Below are 20,391 nucleotides of genomic sequence, written 5' to 3'. Positions count from 1 at the left end.
TTGACTTGTTCTAATCCGACCCTGCTCTTCCAAGAATTTAGAAACCTCATCCTTAATGATGGATTCCAGAATTTTACCAACAACTGAGGTTAGGCTAATTGGCCTATAATTTTCCATCTTTTGCCTTGATCCTTGAACAAGGGGGTTACAACAGTGATCTTCCAATCATCTGGGACTTTCCCTGACTCCAGTGACTTTTGAAAGATCTCAACCAGTGCCTCTTTCCTTAGCCACCTCCCTCAGAACTCCAGGATGTAGCCCATTGGGGCCAGGAGATTTATCAATTTTAAGACTTTTTAGCTTTTCTAGCACTCTTTTGTAATGGCAACCATACTCAACTCAGCCCCCTGACTCCCTTTAATTGTTGGGATATTACTCATGTCTTCCACTGTGAAGACTGATGCAAAGTACTTATTAATTTCTCCAGCTATTTCCTCATCTCCCATCACTAGGCTTCCAGCATCAGTTTGAAGTGGCCCAATGTCTACTCTTGCCTGTCGTTTGTTTCTTATGTATTGAAAGAAACTTTTACGATCCTTTCTAATATTACTGGCTAGCCTACCTTCATATTTGATCCCCTCCTTCCTTATTTCTCTGTTATCCTTTGTTTTGTAGCCTTCCCAATCTTCTGATTTCCCAGTGCTCTTGGCCACTTTATAGGCTCTTTTTTTCTTTGATTTCCTGACTTCCTTTCAGCCATGGCTGTCTAAGCCCTCCCTGGATAATCTTTCTCTTTGGGGTGAACCTCTGTACAGTGTCCTCCGTTTTACCCACAAACTCCTGCCATTTTTGCTGTCTTCCCTGCTAGGCTCTGCTTCCAGTCTATTTTCGTCAGTTCCCCTCATGCCCTCATTTTATTAACTTTTATTTAACTGTAACACCATTACATCCGATTTTGCCTTCTTTCAAACTGCAGACTGAACTCTACCGTATTATGATCGCTCTTCCTAAGTGTTCCCTTTAAGATTTTTTAATAAAAGTCTGGTTCATTACATAGCACTAGGTCCAGAATAGCCTGCTCCCTTGTGGGCTCCATGACAAGCTGTTCCGAAAAGCAATCCTGTAAGCATTCCATGAATTCCCTTTCTTTGGATCCACTGGCAACATTATTTACCCAGTCCACCTGCATATTGAAGTCTCCTATGATCACTGTGACCCTGCCTTTCTGACATGCCTTTTCTATTTCCCAGTACATGTTGCACCCCTGGTCCTGACCACTGTTAGGAGGTTTGTACATAAAACTCCCACTATGGTTTTTTGCCTGTGGTTCCTCAATTCCACCTCATTGGTGAAACCAGGCTGACTTTGTCCTACTTTACACTTCCAAGTATTCAGAAATAACATCTGTTATAGGCTCCAATCTTAGAGAATACGAAGGGGTTTATGAATATGCTAAGGACAACCATGAGTTGGAGATACTAAATGAGTATTTTGCATCAGTGTTTACTGTGGAGAAGGATGTGGAAGACACTATGGGGCAATATCTTGAAAAAATGACCATAATTAGTGGTGGATGCCCTAAAACAGATGGATAAATCCCCAGGACATGATCAGGTGTACCCTAAACGCCAGGAAGCTAGGGAAGAGATTGTTGAACCCCTTGATTTTAAATTTGTTTCATTGATAGTCACACCTCAGGTGCCCGAAGACTAGAGGCTGGCTAACTGGAGGGTACCATTTATTTAAGAAAAATGGTAAAGAAAAGCCAGGGAAGTAAATAGGGAATCAAAAAGGAAAAGATCTGCATATTTCAGTAGGCAAAGACTGATTAGAGCTGACTGTGCTTTTCCAGCAAAACAGCAGGTCAGGCAGCATCCAAGGAACAGGAGAATCGACATTTCGGGCATGAGCCCTTCAGGAATGAGTGTCCAGCAGGCTACGATAAAAGGTAGGGAGGAGGGACTTGGGGCCACCAAGGACATCCAGGTCCTTGGACTCCTCCATCGCCAGACCATAGCAACGTGACAGCTGGAGGAAGAGTGCCTCATCTTCTGCCTAGGAACCCTCTAACCACAAGGGATGAACTCAGATTTCTCCAGTTTCCTCATTCCCCCCCCCCCCCACCTTGTCTCAGTCAAATCCCTCTAACTCAGCACCACCTTCCTAACCTGCAATCTTCCTCCTGACCTCTCAGCCTATCACCCTCACCTTGACCTCCTTCCACCTATCACACTTTCACACCCCTCCCCCAAGTCCCTCCTCCCTACATTTTATCTTAGCCTGCTGGATACTTTCCTCATTTCTGAAGGGCTCATGCCCAAAATGTCGATTCTCCTGTTTCTTGGATACTGCCTGACCTGTGCTCTTCCAGCAACCCATTTCAGCTCTGATCTCCAGCATCTGCAGTCCTCACTTTCTCATCGACTGATTAGGGATAGCTAATGGTGGCTTTGTGCATGAGGAAATGTCTCTACTTCAAAATAACTCCAGTTAATGAAGAGGCTTGAGGACAGTGGATGTGGACTTCAATAAGGCATTTAACAAGCTTCCTCATTGCAGATGGGTTAGCAAAATTATCTCCCATGGAATACAGGGAGAACTATCCATTTGGATACAGAACTAGGTCTAAAGTAGACAGGTGGTGCTCTGCTTTTCAGACTAGAGGCCTGTGACCAGTGGTGTGCCACCAGCATCCATGCTGGATCCACTTTTCTTATACAAATATTCCTATAAAAGTTTAAAGAACTCATTAGAGATGTAGTGGACAGTGAAGAATAGGATCTTGATCAGATGGGCCAATGGACTGAAGAGCAGCAGATGGAATTTTTAGATAAACAAGGTGCTGCATTTTGGAAAAGCAAACCAGTAGTACTTGTACACCTTTAATGGTAAGGTCCTGGAGTCCCATGCTGAACAGAGACCTTGGAATGTAGGTTTGTTCACAGATGTAGAATCACAGGTAGATAGTAAGGTACTTGGTAAGTTTTTCTTTCAGTCAGAGGATTGAGTGAATTGGGATGGTATGGTGCAGCTGTGAAGAACATTGGTTAGGCCATTTTTTGTATGCAATTCTGGTCTCCCTGCAATCAGAAGGCTTTGACCCTTGAAAGGGTTCAAAGATCTTGCCAGAGTTTGAGATATAGGGAGAAGCAGAATAGGCTGAGGCTGTTTTCCCTAGTGTTGGAGGCTGAGGCTTATAAAAATCAAGGGGCATGGATAGGGCCAAAAATGTTGTTTTCCTGGGCTGGGGCAATCTAGAACTATAGGGCATGGTTTAGGGGGAGGGGAAAGTTTTTTAAAAGGATCTTTCCAGGGGAAGTGGAGGCTGGTACAATTACTACATTAAAAGGCATCTGCTGGGTATTTGAATAGAAGGGGATATTGGACCAGATTAGTTACCATATCTCGTGAGCATGGACAAGTTGGACCAAAAGTCTTTCCAGGTTGTATATCTCTAGACTGAGGTCAGGCTAATTGATCTGTAATTTCCATCTTTTGACTTTCTCTCAACAGGGGTTACACTAATGATTTTCCAGTCGTTCAGACCCTCCCTGTCTCCAATGCTTCCTGGAAGATCTGCACTAATGCCTCCACTATCTCTTCAGCAATCTTCTACAGAATGATGTTATGTCATCCAGGTGACTTTTATACACCTTCAGGCCATTCAGTTTTTTCTAGCACCACTTTTTTGTTGGCCACCATGTTCTTCTCTGCTGCCCCTGACAACTCTTGAATTTTTTGGGATTTTACTCTACTTGTCACTGAAGACTGGCACAGTGCTTTTTTTGTTCAGTTTCTGTCTTTGTTTCCCCATTACTACTTCTCCATGTCACTTTCCAGCAGTCTTGTTCTTGCATCTAAAACTCTTGCAATCTTTTACTGGCTAGTTTTAAACCTTCTCCTTCCCTTTCAGTTGTTCTCTCATCTTTGTAGGCTTCCCACTGCCTTTCACCACTATGCTTTTTCCTTTCATTTTATGCAGTCATGACTTCCCTGGTCAGCCACAGTTACCTCCTTAGTATCATGCCACTTTTTCCTAGGATGATTCTCTCTCTCTCCTGTCTCCTGAATTACTTCCCAAAATCTCCTGCCATGTTCCACTCTTTCCTGTTAGGCTCCTTGGTCAGCTCCTGCCTCCTTGCCTTTATTCAACTATGTAATACTGTTACATCTGATTCTAGCTTCTTCCCCTTTAGAATTTACTCTGCAATTTGATCATATGGTCACTGCCTCTTAAAGGGTTCCTTCATCTTAAGCTCCCTTACCAAGTCTGCCTCATTGCACAGCACTAAATTCAGTGCTCCACCACAAACTGCTCCCAAAAGCCATCCTGTACACATTCCACAAATTCCTTTTCTTGCCATCCACTGTCAACCTGACTTTTGCAGTCCAGTTGCATATTGCAATCTCCCATGATTACTGCAGCATTGCCTTTCATACACCAGGAGATAAAGGCATGTATATTGTGCCCCACATCCTGGTACTGTTGTGGTCCGTACATTATAGTTTTCACCTTTTTGTGGTTCCTAAACTCTACCCACAGATTCTACATCTGACCCTAGTTTATGGCTAAAATTTCTTGCCAATAAGGCAACCCCATCCCCCCTGCCCACCTGCCTGCCTTTTTAATAGGATGTACAGCTTCCAGTCCTGTTTTGCCTTGCAACCATGTCTCCATGGTGCCGACCACACACCTGCCAACTTCAATCTGCACCACAAGCTCTTACCTTTTTTGTATGCTGCATGCATTCGGACACTAAACCTTCAGTCCTGTTGTCCCTTTTCTCATTGTCATCTCTTTATCCAATGTTCTTAAGTTAGATTCCTAACACTGTCCTGTTTGTGTTCTGGAGATTAATTTTTTTTATACTCTGCCATGCAATCGAATCCACTCTCCCCTCATGCTAACCTGCTTTGTTTCCCATTAGCCATTATACTAAGAATTACCCTTTCCTTTTACCCCCTCTAGTTTAATGTCCTGTTGACCACTGCTTTTGCTAGATAACTGGCCCCAGCTTGGTTCAGGTGGAGACTCTGTCCCAATGGCACAGATTCTTCCTGTTCCAATATTTATGCCTATGCCTCATTAAATGGAACCCCTCTTTTGTTTTTTTCCTCTTACCCCCCCCTCCCCCCAACTCAAGCAGTGTTTACTTCCCTTTTTATTCTTGCTTCTCCATAGAATCCCTACAGTATGGAAGTGCCCTTTGGCCCAACAAGTCTTGAAGAGTAACCCACCAGTCTCATTCCCCTACCCTATATTTATCCTTGACTAATGCACCTAACCTACACATCCTGAACACTGGACAATTTTAGCATTGTCAATTCACCTAATCTGCAATCTTTGCATTGTGGGAGGACACTCTCACAGGCACAGCCACCAGTTTGCATGTAGCTTGGGTGGTAATCAAGAGACTAAACTCTTGAGGACCTGTTCTTAGTGCCTGTTAACCCCAAATGGGTTTTTTTCCTCACCTTGTCCATGTCCCAATGTGGACCACAACTGGATTCTTCCCCTGCATCAATATGTTTTCAAGCTGGTCAGATGTTCCTCATCCTTGCACCAGGTAGGCAACCTTTCCATGCAACACTCTAGCATCCTGTTTTACAAAAGATGCTAACTGTTCACCTACAACAACCACTTGTCTTTTTGCTCCCCAACACCATCTCTCTTCCCCCCCCCCCCCATGGGCTCCTGTATCAGTACTGGTCAGCTGGCTGATTTCTTCCTACACTCCTGTTCATCCACATGGAGCAGGTACCTCATCTACTATTGGACAAGTAGAGCTGAGGCTCTTGTTGCTGAATACAGGCTCTTTACTTGCCTCACTTAGTCTCCCTCCCTGCTGTCACTGACCAGACTATTTCAGATACTTAATCTAGCTGGTACAACTGTTTACTGAAACACAGCATCTAGATAATGCTCCCTGTAGATATGCCAGTGTCTGAAGCTCAAACTCTTCCTCAGAATTGACCTGTCATTCCTCCAGCAACTGATACTTGTTGCAGATGTGAGCACTGCAGTGCTCAATGGGATCAGACACCACTGTAGCTGTAAGCTGTGGAACATCACCACCTGTCCAGCCATTTCTACTTGGTGTTAGTTAATCTTTTGATTGTCCACTCTAGATTGTGTTCTTGGACATCCAAATCTTCAGAAACTTCATGATATGCTTGCAGTTCTCTGGAATGAGACCTGAAACACATGCCTTCAAACTTTGTACTGTGCAAGCAAGGCTGCTAGTCACCATATCTGGTGATTATTCACAAAGCTCAGCTGGAATTTCAGTACTACATGCTATCTAGATGGGCAACTCCTTTATCCTGTCATTCTATGCCAAAACTCACATGGCCAGCATGTATACAATCCATAGTTTGAGATGACTTGTGTCATTGCCTACTATTTGGTCTGCTTGGAAGGTGCAGAGTTGGGTTGGTGGTGAATTGAGATTCTTGTGGTGCCAATTCACCACTCATGGGACCTTTTTAATTAACTAGTACTGCTGCCTCACAGAACCATGGTTCCATGTTCTATTCCAGCCTCTGGTGATTGGGAGATTGTGTGGAGTTTGCAGTGTCTGCCTAGGTTTACTCTGGGTGGTCAGGTTTCTTCCCACAGTCCAAAGATGTGCAGGTTAGGGAATTGGCCATGCTAAATTGCCCATGGTGTTAGGTGTTAGTCAGGGAAATGGGTCTGAATGGGTTACTCTTTGGAGGGTTGGTGTGGACTGGTTGGGCTGACAGGCCTGTTTCCACACTAAGGAATCTAACTTTAAAGGTTGAAAAGGTCCCCAGTGCATATCATTGAGGGAGCAAAGAGGATGAATGTTTTTCCAGGACCAACTTGGTGATCTGCCTTTCTTGCTGCCTTGTACAAGATGTACACTTTTGGATGACCAAAAAATCTCCATTCCCTGTGTAAACTGAATCTCTGAAGAATTAATCTGACTGTTTTTGAATCTTGACCACTTGTCCATCTCACTTTGGTCACAATGCCTCACTGACAAAAGGGAAAATCCTGAACTCCTGGATTTCATTACAGCTTATTGCCCTCATCTGGTAGAGGATCCATCACTTCAATCACATGACCACCACAGTCATGCTCTTAGCAAATATCCTCAAATTAAGGGACAACTAGTTTGTGCTTGTCTGGTGTCCAAGCTTATGTACTGTTAACTGTATTTTGGTTTTATTTTTGCAGTTCCATAAATGACTTTGGCTTGATCCATATCACCAGCAGTTGTTAATTACTATCTATTGCCACTAAGTTCTGGTACCTAAGTTGCCTTGTTCCATTCTAAATGGACAACCCTGTTTTTAACTTTTAAACCGTGACCCCTAGTTCTAATCTTCCTTCACATGGTAACCTTTCCACATCTACCTTGTCAAGACCTCTTGGATCTTCTCTTTTAGTCAGGTCAGTTGTTGCTGTTGTGAATTGCAGTAAAAACAAACTTGGACTCACCAGCTTGTGGGTGAGACAACCCCCACACTCTGTTTACTATCTGGTAAAACATCTGAATGCTTTCTTTTTCCTGTCTTTAATAGAATTTCAATGGCCCATCCCATCTATCATCTAGGATGGAATCTTCAGAAGGTCCTGAATATGGGCCATGCAGGAAATTTGGCAGAATCTCACTAGCATTCCAGAGGCTTATCTTTTGTAGCTCCTTTCATCTTTTAACTCCCTAGTATTGAAGCAGATTCTTGCTAGGCAGTTGTATGCTATTTTAAATACTTTTTCGAACCTAATGTCTGTCATTAATGCACCACTTCTCAACCTACCACAACATGTGAGCAAACTAGATGCTGAAATTTCTTGACCCAGAAATCCAAGGGGGTACCTACTGACTTAACTCATTGTTTCAAAGAGCCTCTATACTAGATACTGGCCACCAACATGTTGGGCATGTTCCAGTACACCAGCCAAATGCTCCTTGCTTGAGCCTTTAATGCTCATTATATTCCTGCCTTACCCTTTTTTGTTGTTGTTTGCATACTCCACCTTCTATTAACTGTACCATTCAGCACCTACCCAAAGATGAAAATTTGACCTTGTACTTGATCAGGTCAAGGGAAGTAGAATTTGGTCAGGGCTCCACCTAAACAAATCCAAGGTCCTGAACATGGTTAGTCAGCCATTTGGGTGGTCAGTCAGGATGAGCTGAATGTCAGGCAACCCACCTGTTTTGGCTCTATCCTGGGATATTCCTCTGGAATAAGGGAGATGGTATCTAAGTGCATGGTGCAACTGTTTGGTTTTTTTGGTGCAGGTTGGGAGATGTCTGAACTTCCTGACTCTTCAGAACAGGGTTGAGGGATCAATGAGTGGGGAAATGTTGCAGGCAAGTGAGAAATAGGGCATGAGCCTTGGAGGGAAGTAGTTAAAGTAGTGGAGATGGAGTGAGACTATAAAACATGGCAGAAATTCAGCCCATCAAGTCAGCTATGCCATTCAATCATGGCTGTTTCTCAACCACACTTTCCTGTTTTATCCCATAACCCTTAAGAGTGAAGTTCTTAAGTATACTCAAACCTGGCCTCCACAGCTTTGTGGCAACGAATTCATAGGTTCACCACTCTGGCTGTAGAGATGTCCTTTATCTTTTTAAAATTTCTTTACTCTAAGGCTAGGCCTTCAGGGCCTAGTTTCAACAATGGAAACATCTTTCTAACATCTGCTGTCCAAGTCATTCAGTATTTTCAAATAGGTGGCCCCCTCATCCTTAAACTCCTGAGAATAAACCTTCAAAAGTTCCTCTAAGTTTCATTCCTGGGACTATTGTCACTAACCTCCTCTAGACAGGCTCCAGGGTCAGTACATCCTGAGAAATGGGGCCCAAATTTGCTCACATGTTCCAAACAACATGGTCTGACTCCAGCCTTATCAGGCCTGAAAAGTACAGATGTACTTCAAGTCCTCAAATGCTATCATCACATTTGCCTTCCTATACTCAACCTGCAAGTTTACCTTGAGAATCCTGAACTGGAACTCCCAAGACTCTCCACTTCAGATTTCTGCATTTTTTTCCATTTCAGAAACTCTATGCCTGTTAGTCTGACCAAAGTGACCTCTTTCCCATGTTATGCTCCATCTACCACTTTTTGTCCATTCTCCTAACCTGTCCAAATCTTCTACAGACCTCCTGCTGCCTCAATGTTACCTGTGCCTCTACCTATCTTTGTCTCTTTGGCAAACTTTAAACAATCCAGACATTCTGGCCAAAGTATGAAGTGAAAAGTTGTGATCCCAACACAGCCTTACAGAACACCACTTCTCACTAGCTTCCACCCTGAGAAGGACTTTTTAATCTTTCTGCCAGACAGTCCAGCTTCTATCCATGCTAGCACCTTACCTCCTACCATGGGCCCTTGTCTTGCTCAGTAGCCCCCTGTGCCACCTTGCAGCCCAGGTAGATAACAACATCCATTGGTCTAACATGCTTGTTACTTAGAATTTCAAACAGAGGTGTCACATTGGTGATTTTTTTTTTCCAGTCCTCTAGGACCTTCCTTAAAGATCACCACTAATGCCTCTGCTATTGCCTTTAAACTCTGGGATGTAGTCCATCTGGTCCAGGTGATATATCCAACTTCAGGTTTTTCTAGCACCTTCTCCTTGATGCTGGCCACCATGCTCTGCCCTGCCCCCTCACTCTTGAATTTTTGGGATATTACTTCAGTCCTCCACAGTGAAGACTGTAACTTGTTCCTGTTTCCTTGTGCCCCCACCAGTACACTTCAGTATCAGACTTCAGTGGCTCAATGTCCTCTTTACCTTTGTATATCTAAAACTTCTAGTCGTATTACTGGCTAGATTACACATTTTTAATTTGTTACCCTCTGGTCTTTAAGCTTCCCAATCCTCATTTCCCACTGTCCTTACCACTTGTATGCTTTCACTCTTGCTTTATGCTATCCCTGACTTCCCCAGTCAGCCATAGTTGCCGCCTCCTCCCTGTACCATGCTGCTTTTTACTCCAAGATGAATCTCTGCAATGTCTCCTGTATTACTCCAGAAACTCTTGCTGTCAGTTTTACCCACTGCTCCCTCTGTCTCTGTAGTTGCCTTTTTTATTCAGCTATAATACTGTTGCCTCTGATTTTTTTCTCTATCCTCTCAATTGCCAAGTAAATTCCATCATTGCAATCACTGCCTCCGAAGGGTCCCTTCACCTTGGCTCCCTTACCAGGTCTGTCATTGCACAGTACTAAATCCAGTACTGCCTGTTCCCTAGTGAGATCCACCACCCCACCATGCTCACTAACTTTGCCTTTCCTGCACTTACACTAGGAAATGAAACTTGCACTCCAGGTACTGACTACTATTTGGAGGTCTATACATGACTGGATGGACAAACTGACTGGACTTTACAGTTAACAGATGGTGACATTTCTGGTAGAGAAGAAAGGAGGCCATTCCTCCAGATGGCTGACTTTTGGACTGTCTTCTGAATCCACCATAGACTAGTGTTCTAGTGTAGTGGACTCTGTCACAAGTGCAAAGCACAGCTTCCTGCCTCTACAACACTCCATCCTGAAGGCTTTTGCCTGCGAAGCAATGCCAGTTGTCACTTGAAGTGTCTGGGACAACTTTTCAGGAGCTTATGCAGGACAGTTTTAGCCTAAAACTTGTTCAGGTGCATAACAGCTTAAGTGCCAGGGGTTACCAGTCAATTCTGGGATGTGTTGACCAGTTGTCCCACCCACCATTCCTAGAACTAGATTTTAATGCTGCCATAGGCATGGGGTAGGTAGGTGAATCAATTTATGGTAAAAATGGCAAAACCTGCATTGTGGGACTTTTGTTGCAAGGCCATGAAACCTTGACAAAACTGACTTAAGATTTAGCTAGTATAAACAAACTAAGCTTTGGCCAATACAACAAGATGGAGCTCACATTTCTGGCAACTCGTCATAGATATGGTATGCATAGCCCATGCTCAGTCTCTTCCTGCATCTTGATTGTGCATCTTTATCACAAATGGGTAAATGCTATTTTGAGATTGAGGCGGAAGGTAGTATTTTGTCAGTAAGATTCATCTTGTGCTCATCAGGATGTTGGTATTGCAAATGCAAACATTCATGTACTGAAGAATGCTAATATTTATTGGCAAGTGGCCTCTGGTAGAGGCATTGCTCTAGAGAATGCACCAATATGATAAACTGCAGCTTAGTATCAGTCTGAAGTTGTTTTTAATAGGCCTAGCATTGCCCAAACATGCTTTTCTGCACAGTGTATATTCTATGCAAGAATCTGATTAAGATTTTGTATTAAAGAAAATTAACTTACATTTTTATTAAACTGACTATTAGTGAAAGTGAAACAAACACAGTAAAAAAAAATCTTGAAGTATGTTTTAATGAAGTGGGCTGTGGCCTGGTACACTAACATGGAGACAGCAAAGCCTTCTGTTCAGCCAATCTTTATTTTAATCATCATTCAGATTTGTCTTCCAACTTAGTCTTTTCTCAAATATTTCTTCCACTGAAGAATATCAGTATTTCAAAGATGTTTAATTGAACATGCCAGGAGGCAGTTGGTGTTGAAGTATGAACCAGGGTGTCCCAGAGCAAGGATTTCCTACTGAGATGACACAGGAGGATAAGGCTGCAACTCCATGGTACCTTCTCCTGCAATCATAGGTGTAACACCTACCCATTCTCCTCTACCCTCCCTGCTGCCCCCCCCCCCCCCCCCAATCCAAGGACCCAAACATCTTCCAGGTGAAGCTGCACTTTACACAATCTAGTCTACTGCATTCACTACTCAATGGGGTTTTAGTGGGGGAAACTAAGCATAGACCAGGTGACATCTTTGTTTCACAGGACATCCATGGTCTGTCAGCAAACTAAAGCCAGCTTTCAGTTGCCTGCCACTTCAACATACCTTTGTTCTCTGGCCAACATCTCATTGGCTTGCTGCAGTGTTCCAGTGAAGATCTGCACAAGCTAGAAGAACAACACTTCACTTCCTGCTTAGACCCTGTTGATTTTATGGAATCCAGAAGTCTAATTCATCAACTTTAGGGCTTGAACTGGGTTTGTTTGAACTACCCATACCATAAAGCAGATTTTATCTGCTTGGTGTTCGTCAAAGGATAGATGTTCAGGAGTAATGGGAGATTTGGAATAGTCAGTTGTCTATCTGACAAAGTAGATTGAAGGTTCCAAATGAAACATTAAACCTGACCATGATCTAGTGTTTCTGTAATGCTATACTAAATACTTGTTTGCATTGTGTTCATGGCCCAGAGTATGGCTTGAACCCACAACCTTTTTTGTTAATGCAAAGTGCCATTGTGCACAACAGATTTTCCACCACCCAAATCACCATTACTTAGTGGTTGTTACTGTTTTTTAAAAAAAAACTGACAGTAAATCACCTGTGGGCAATTGAAGGGTCCTGGCCCAAAATGTTGACTTTCCTGCTCCACCAATGCTGTCTGATCGGCTGTGCTTCTCCAGCTCCATCTACTGACTGGCTTCTAGCATCTGCAGTCCTTACTGTCTCCAAGCCCACAACCCCCTAACTTGCAATGCTGAATTGCTATAAATGGAAGCAAATCTTTGGATCATCTTGATTTGCCTACTACGATTTTCAATACCTGATGGGGTATATTTGGGAGCAATATTGAATTTGACAGGATTCAACAGTGGAAACAAGGAGCTGAAAAAGAGCAATTTTAGTTCCAAACTAAATGAGGATCAGTGGTTTTGGTAGAGATTTGACCAGTGAAGGGGATTCAAGCTTTGGTAGTATAAATTGTTTTGTTAGGGTGGCATGGTGGCTCAGTGGTTAGCATTGCTGCCTCTCAGCACCAGGGGCCCAGGTCCAATTCCCACCTGACAACTGTGGAGTTTGCACATTCTGTCTGTGTGGGTTTCCTCTGGGTGCTCTAGTTTCCTCCCACAATCCAAAGATGTGCAGGTCTGGTGAATTGGCCATGCTAAACTGACTAGTTAGGTGCATTAGTCAGGAGTAAATGTAGGGGAATGGTTCTCGGTGGGTTGCTCTTCAGAGGGTTGGTGTGGACTGGTTGGGCCAAAGGGCCTGTTTCCACATTGTAGGGAATCTAATCTAAAACCACTGTTTGGGATAAGTGCTTGGATGGCACATATCTTGTAGGGTAAGAAGGTAAAGAATAGTTTAAGCTGGATGTTGTGGGAGTTACAGGGGAAAGACTTGAGGGAAGTTTGCAGTAAACACAGCATAAGTTCAGAATTGCTGTCACCTATTGGATACAGCATCAGCTCACTAGGAGAAGCTGGAAGGACAGAACCGAATGGCTGTGTGGTTGCTTAGCCTTTTTTAAGCTCTTCTGCAGAAGCTGTTTTGTCTAACTGGGAAACTTGCCCACTGCATCCACACTTGTCTTGCTTTTCCTGACTTAGCTTAACTCTGTAGTCGCATTTTTAAAAAAAATGCATTTCTAGTTTTCAAATGGTTGGTTAATTGTAATTACTAGCTGTCAAAGATCCTACTTTCAGTCATAGTAGGATTCTGCCTGTATCATGAGGGTATGGTTATGCTCTGACTACTCCAAGTACCTTGAAGTGGAGTGTTGGCTGTTCTTTTTCAAGTAAAACATTAAGACACCTGAGGCACAACTATTACTCTTATGGGCATGTCTAACTATCCTTTTCAACACTTTACCAAATGATTAAAAAAAAAATGTGAAAGCTTGCTCCTAAATGTGCTGATCACTTTCTGCCAGAATTGGGATGCAATTTTAATGATGGGGAAAAATTTGGGGCCTTTTTTTGCATGTTGCCCAAGGGAGAGGATAAACCATGAACTTGCTTGAAAGGTTTAGTGGGTTTGTCTTTGTTAATTATCCAAGATAATTTTAGGATTAGTCGTTGCTTCTATTTCACTTGCAGTTTGTTTTACTGCATGTGTTTTGACTCCACACCACTACTTTCTGGGCTGGATAAAAGTGAGCACTTCAGAACACTTGGTGCAGCACCAAACATGGAGTGAGGAGCAAAATGATTTGAGACTCCAGTCTGGCAGCATCTGGAGTTACATGTGGAAGCAGCATGCAATATCCAAGGTTAAGACTTCTCTCAATCAGCAGAATGGATCAAAGCTCTACAGTCCTGCCAGTTATTAGGTGGTAGGAAATTTTATCCTCTTAATGGAAGAGGAGGTGGTGTCACAAACACTCCATCCCTCACCATATCCCCCATACCACCGTGAGTCTAGCACACTAATGTGCAAAAAGGTGAAGAACTTTCTACTTGCAGCTGAAGGTAAATGAGCTATCTCTGCCTCCAGAGGTCCCCAGCATCACAAACACTGGTCTTTAGTCAGTTTGAATCATTCAATGTGATATCAAGAAATGGCTGGAGACTCTAGATACTGTAAAGGTTGTGGGCCAGAAGACTTGTGCTCCAGAATTGCTATACCTAGCCAAGCTGTTCCAGCTTTAACAAGAATTTATCCTGGCAGTTTTCTGCATTGCTGAGGTTTTTCCTGGTGGACAAAATGGAGGATAAATCGAACCTGGCCAATTAGCTACCTGTCCATTTGATGGAAGGCCTTATCAGCACTTACTACAGAGAAACCTCTCTCTGGCATTTGATTAACCAAGTTTGGGATTATCCAAACAAGATCACTTGGCAACTGTTATCCAATTTAACAGAACAAAATACTTCCCATCCATGTCACTCAGATAATCCCAGGTTCTTCTGTATGTCACTGTCCCTTCATTCTCTTGGTCAAATCTGAATTTCCTCCCAACTGCACTTTAGGTGTACATGTGCTTCATGGGCTGCAGCAGTTCAGGACTGCTCACTAATTCCTTTCTCCACAACTCTGGGTGGACAATAAATATTTGACACTGCAGGTATTTGCACAACCATTTAAGAAATGGATAACTTCCATTTCAGTTTGTTAGTAATGTTGCTAACCAATGAAGCCTTTTTTCCTCCCTTCCCTGTTCAAAGCAGTGGTGTTGGGAGTATCTTTTGATAGAGGGCTACTTTGAGACTAACAAAGTTGATCATTGACAATGAAACAACTGACAAGAATTTAATGTTAAAGCTCCAACGTAAGCAAAACAATTGTGAAAGATAGCCACTCATGGATTATAAATGTGCTCAATTCAAGAACCACTCTGAACATAGAGGGGTAATGCTGAATATGGTGTGCATAAACATCTAAAAGATGTTTAGTGTTGCACAACCCTTGTAAGAAAATGTAGCCCATAGAATAAATGGCATGATAGTAACGTGTACAAAATTGGCTGAGTGGAAGGTAACAATAGTGAGTTAGTGAATGGGTATTTTTCAGTCTGGAAGAACCTGTGGTGGAGTTCCCCAGGAGTTGGTATGGAGACCATTTTAGCTGCTTACTACTGTAGACAATTTCAGTTTTGGATGAAGCATAGTAAATTTGAGGACAGTGTAGAAGTTGAGGATATCTTTCCTTGAAGGATGTAAGTAATTTGGTCAAATAGGTGGATGGATTGCTGTTCAACTTTAGGTGTGAAGTGATACTTTTTTTTGGTAGGAAGAACATGGGCATACATAATTAGGTTACAAATCTAAAGGTGGTGCAGAATTAGAGGGACCTATGTATACACAGATCATTGAGGCAGGTGGAGAACAGTTAAAGCACATGATATCCTGGGCTTTAATAGGGGCATAGAGAGCAAGAGCAAGGAGGTGCTGTTGAACTTGTAGAAACTCAGTTGGAATAATTATAGGCAATTTAATGCTACACTGTAGGAAGGATGTGAACATATTGGAGAGTGCAGGAGACCTTGACCAAGAATGGCTTCAAGGGTTAGACATTTTAGTCACCCAGGATAGATTTAAGGGGTTGGGACTTTTTTTTTCCAAAGAGCTCCAAGTTTTCAAAACTGAACCTAGTGGGCTAGATGGGGAGGAACTTTTCCAACAAAGCAGAAATTCAGTGACTTGCAGAAGAAACGCTTTTTTTTCCACAGCAAGTAGTTGGGGTTAGAAATAAGGTGGAAGCGGTCTCAACTGAGACATTCAAGAGGGTATTGGATGTCTGCACACTAAAATAGAAACAGACCCTGGAAAGGTAAAGAATGACAACATCACTTTGTTTGGAGAGTTGGTGTAAACATAATAGCCTCTTTTTGAACCATACTTTTATTTTGTGAATTAATCAACTATACCCCATAATGTCAGATCATGACCTGGTGTTCATTATAATAGTGATGTATATTTACAATTTATACAAAATTACCAACTGAGTGTGAAGCCTAATTCCACATAGCAATCATATGGAATGTATGCTGCCATTAGGCAATGTGATTGCACCACTTTAGTCTCAATCACTTAACTCTTACAAACATTTGAACGAAATCTGATTTAATTCTCTGGATTACATTGATTTGTATAGAGCCGAATCACTTGTGCCAGCTCTCAATGTTCACTAAAATGCATCCCCCTATTCTGGCTGCAGAACTTTAAACCTAAAAATAAATGGTCCCATCATTCTGCCACTGAGCTAGGGGAACTGGATTTAGTTTTGGCTTTTTCTTTTGGAGCAAAGTTAAACATCTTTTTAAAATATTTCTGTTTGTACATACTTTTAAGCCATATAGTAAGAAATACTGTAGGTTGTTTGCATGTAACTACAACCCATCCTTTGGGCTTCTAAATGTTCCTTTTAAAAATGGTTTTTCGGGCTTGGTGTAGAAAAGTGAACTAGTTCAACCTTTCAAGAGGATCCATTTTAGAGTTCATCATAGATGTGCAGCAAGGAAACACCCCTTTCCGTCCAACTCCTCCATGCCAAGTATATATCCTACATTTCTCAAATCCCACTTTACCAGCACTTGGCCCATATCCCTCTAATCCTTCCTACTCGTATACATGTCCAGATGCCTTTTTAAATGTTGTAATTGTACCAGCTGCCACCTCTTCCCCTCACGTGTGTGTGTCCCACGGCCGTAGGACGCCTAACGCATCGGCGGGGCGGGCCCCAGGGGCTGGACGGTCTACCCGTCTATGGAACGCCCAATGGGGATCCTGCCGTCCTCTGCATCCGGCCCATTAGGTATAAGGCATGATGACCCTTGGTTAAAGTGCTGGGAGCAATATTGGGCTCCATACTATGAGGATATAACTCTCTCTCTCTCAGTGAGCATTGTCAAATTACAAATGTTGCCTGGACCCCAAAGAAACTAAGTCAGTGCTCCAGAAATTAAGGATGGTATCCTGTCAACATTTTTAGATTTTAGGACCAGTACTGAAGGACCTTAACATCAGCTTTGGCTGTGGAATGTGCTACTGGTTTGACTGCTTGAAACCGATGAATGTAAACTTTAAAAATAAGATGGGGAGCTAATAGACAGGTATATAGGTCACGACTGTTTGTACAAAAATAAGTGCCCATGCTGGTTGGGCCTGCTGACTTGTTTGAGTACATAAAATGGGTTATACCTTTTTAGATTGTGACTTGTACCATCTAACAATTTTTAAAAATTTAAATGTTCTAACAGCTTTTTTTAAAGCTTCAGTTGGATCCAGTAAATCTTGGCTTTTATCCAGTTCTTTGTTTCAAATTGCAATGTTATCCATCAAACTCACCTTACACTGGTTGATCAGGTTTTTATCCAAACAGAATGTAGTCTCTTAGCTCCATAGTTTTTCAGTTTGTGCACTGGATTGTATCCAATTTCTTGTAAATGCTAGAACTTCAATCAGCACTTTAAATCTTGTATAAATCTTAAAATCAGTCCATGTTTAAAGTGGCAGTAGAAATTGTAACTTGTGCAAAACTTGTATTGTGTTTTTAATTGTCAAATTACTGCAGCTGCTAGAATCTGGAAAAAACAAATGCTGGAGATCAGGGGTCAGGCAGCATCCATTCAAGAAAGCAAGTTAACATTTCAAGTCTAGATGACTTTGCTTCACTTAGCTCTGAAATGCTACAGCAAATCAGTGCAAACTAGAAGAGCAACATATCTCAAACTTAGCAGTTTTTAGGGCCTTATGGGCTCCATACTGAGTTCAACACTTCACTTCTTCAGATTGTGAGCCTATATATTTTTTATGCATGTTACCTTCTGTTGCCCTTTCTCCCCCTCCTCCCCAAAATCCCAGTGAGCCTGTCTGTCTTTGCCAGTCTGGTAATTAGACTACACTTGTTCTGCCATTCTGTCACTTGATCACTGAACTAGCAACATTTTTTCTCCAGACCCACTGCACACCCCCACCATTGCATAAATATTGCTCCCTCCACACTTCAGCTAAAGTGAATGGTCATCTCAACTCCAACATTTTTTTTTGGTTTGCTTTCCAACTGGATACTGCCTGACCTGTGACTGTCAGCATTTTTGTTTTAATTGGCTGATTTTTAAGACTACAATCTTCTAGAAATAGACTAGGAAACAGCAATTGAATTGTGTGGCTAATCTTCTACATTTGCAGAAACAGTCAGTTACAAAAATGATCTTATCTGGATGCAAGAAATTTCAGTAGTGATTTCAAAACTGAAATGGGCTTGGAGAAAACAACTGAATTATTGGCAGGTGATCATTTAGCTCAATTGTCACTTGCTGAAATATTCTACTTTGGATTGCCAGGAGTGTTTGTTTTTTGGGTAGGATTTGTACATCTTCACCCCTTCCCTGCTGCTGTTTTTTTTTAAAGTTTTGAGACGTTTGCTGGAAAAGCACAGCAGGTCAGGCACCATCTAAGGAGCAGGAGAGTTGACACTTCAGGCAGAAGCCCTTCATTTAGGAGGCAACTTCAAGCTAAGTTTGATCTTGCACCACTGCTCACCATTTATGTGCAATCAAATCCAAGCCAGTGTACTGTCAAGGTGCATGTTAACTCTCCACACAGCTGCTGATCATGAAACATTTGCTCTAGGTGTATGATTCTTGCTTTAGGATCTATGGTGAATGTTCAAATTGTGGGTAAGCCCTTTGTAGTTGCTTGTTTGTGTATCAGCAGAGCACTGAAGGACTGACATGGAATGTTATTTTGATCTAATGAGAAATGGCTAATAACAAATATCTCTAAGGATCCTCTAGTGGGTAATGATCACTGTATAGTAAAACTTCAAATCCCATTGAGGGAGAGCAACTCTGGCCTCAACTTAAAGACCAGCTTTCAGTATAAAGAGAGCATGGTCTATTTTCTCTCCCTCCTTTTGACAAAGGGCAAGGTCAGCAGACGAGCAGTGGTAGATATTGAGCACGTTGCATAACACTGCAAAATCTTTATCAAAATCCAAGATGAATCACTTAGGATACTCTGACTGCCTTTGTCATTTTGTATGCCTATGACTAACAAACTAGTAGGCCATAGAATTGGGAAGTTTGAGGAACCAGTAGCAGATGACCAAGTCTTTTACTGTAGCTGCTCATGTATTTAAAATGGGACTTTCTCTTAAAGTGGATGCAGCTGAGGAATTCATAAATGGGGAAATTGCATGTAGTTGAAACTAACTTTGGGATGCTTTACTGTCAGTGAAACAAATGCAAAGATGAAAAGTGAGGTGCTAATGGGAGGGGAAGTCTTAAGAGCCTCCGTCATAAGGGACAAATTTGACAAACTAATGACAACTTTTCCACCTTCCAAAACCAGAGCCTGCATCCAAAGGTTTTAAAGGAAATAGTTGCAACAAGAGTTAAGGTGTTAATTGAAATAAACCAGAAATCACTGGATTCTAGGAGGGTTCCAGTAGACTGGAAAATTGACATCCCTCTTCAAGGAGGGAGAAAGTGGGTCTAATGTCTGTAATTGGGAGGGGGGGGGGTGGAATTGCTGGGGTCCATTATTCAAGAGGCAATGGGGTTTAATGTAATTAAACTGTCACATGGTTTGTGAAAGGGGAAATCCTGTTAGAAAGATTTTTAGTTCTGGATGTGAAGTGGGACTACATGATGTAATGCATTTGAATTACCACAAACATTTGGTTTTTTTTTACCTTGCTGGAAAAGTAATGCAAGACCAGCAGCTCACTTGGGGGCAGTGTCCTCTCCTGGATTGAGGAGTAAAGTCAGGATTAATTACTCTACTCAAGTGACCCAACCCCTCTTTCAGTTGCTTGTCCTTTTCAATAAGCTATCTTTCTCCAATGCTTTTCCGTCCTGCACATGCTGTAGTATTCCAAGCCAGTGGGTTTCTTCCCACAGTCCAAAGATGTGCAGGTTAGCTGAATTGGCCATGCTAAATTGCCTATAGTGTTCAGGGATATGTAGGTTAGGTGCATTAGTCAGGGGAAACATAGACTAATTTTGGGGAATGGGTATGGATGGGATCCTCTTTGGAGGGTCAGTGTGGACTTGTTCAGCCAATGGCCTGTTTCCACACTGGAGGCATTCTGATTCTAACAACCATCTCATTTTTCCACTTAGGCACTTTTACAGTTTTCTTGAATCTACCCTTTGAGTTGACCTCCACTTGAGCATGACCTCTACCTGCCATTTTTTGTTTTTGATTACAAGACCCTGT

At 42.3% G+C, this 20,391-nt stretch overlaps 1 protein-coding gene across 3 annotated transcripts in view; it reads left to right on the top strand.

Moving 5' to 3' along the window:
- LOC122543385 (vitamin D3 receptor B-like) overlaps positions 1 to 20,391 on the top strand; it is a 310,459-nt gene that overhangs the window by 20,254 nt on the left and 269,814 nt on the right. Inside the window, exon 2 of one of the 3 annotated variants that reach the window (XM_043682065.1) lies at positions 3,454 to 3,578. The exons of the other annotated variants lie outside the window; for them this stretch is intronic. Coding sequence (XP_043538000.1) covers positions 3,454 to 3,578 — 125 coding nt within the window. The remainder of the gene's footprint in view (positions 1 to 3,453; positions 3,579 to 20,391) is intronic. 3 annotated transcript variants of the gene reach the window in all.

This window comes from Chiloscyllium plagiosum, chromosome 43 (assembly GCF_004010195.1).
Source record: "Chiloscyllium plagiosum isolate BGI_BamShark_2017 chromosome 43, ASM401019v2, whole genome shotgun sequence".
NCBI lineage: Eukaryota > Metazoa > Chordata > Chondrichthyes > Orectolobiformes > Hemiscylliidae > Chiloscyllium > Chiloscyllium plagiosum.
Note: the sequence above shows the minus strand (reverse complement) of the source record. Positions and strands in the feature narration are given on the sequence as shown.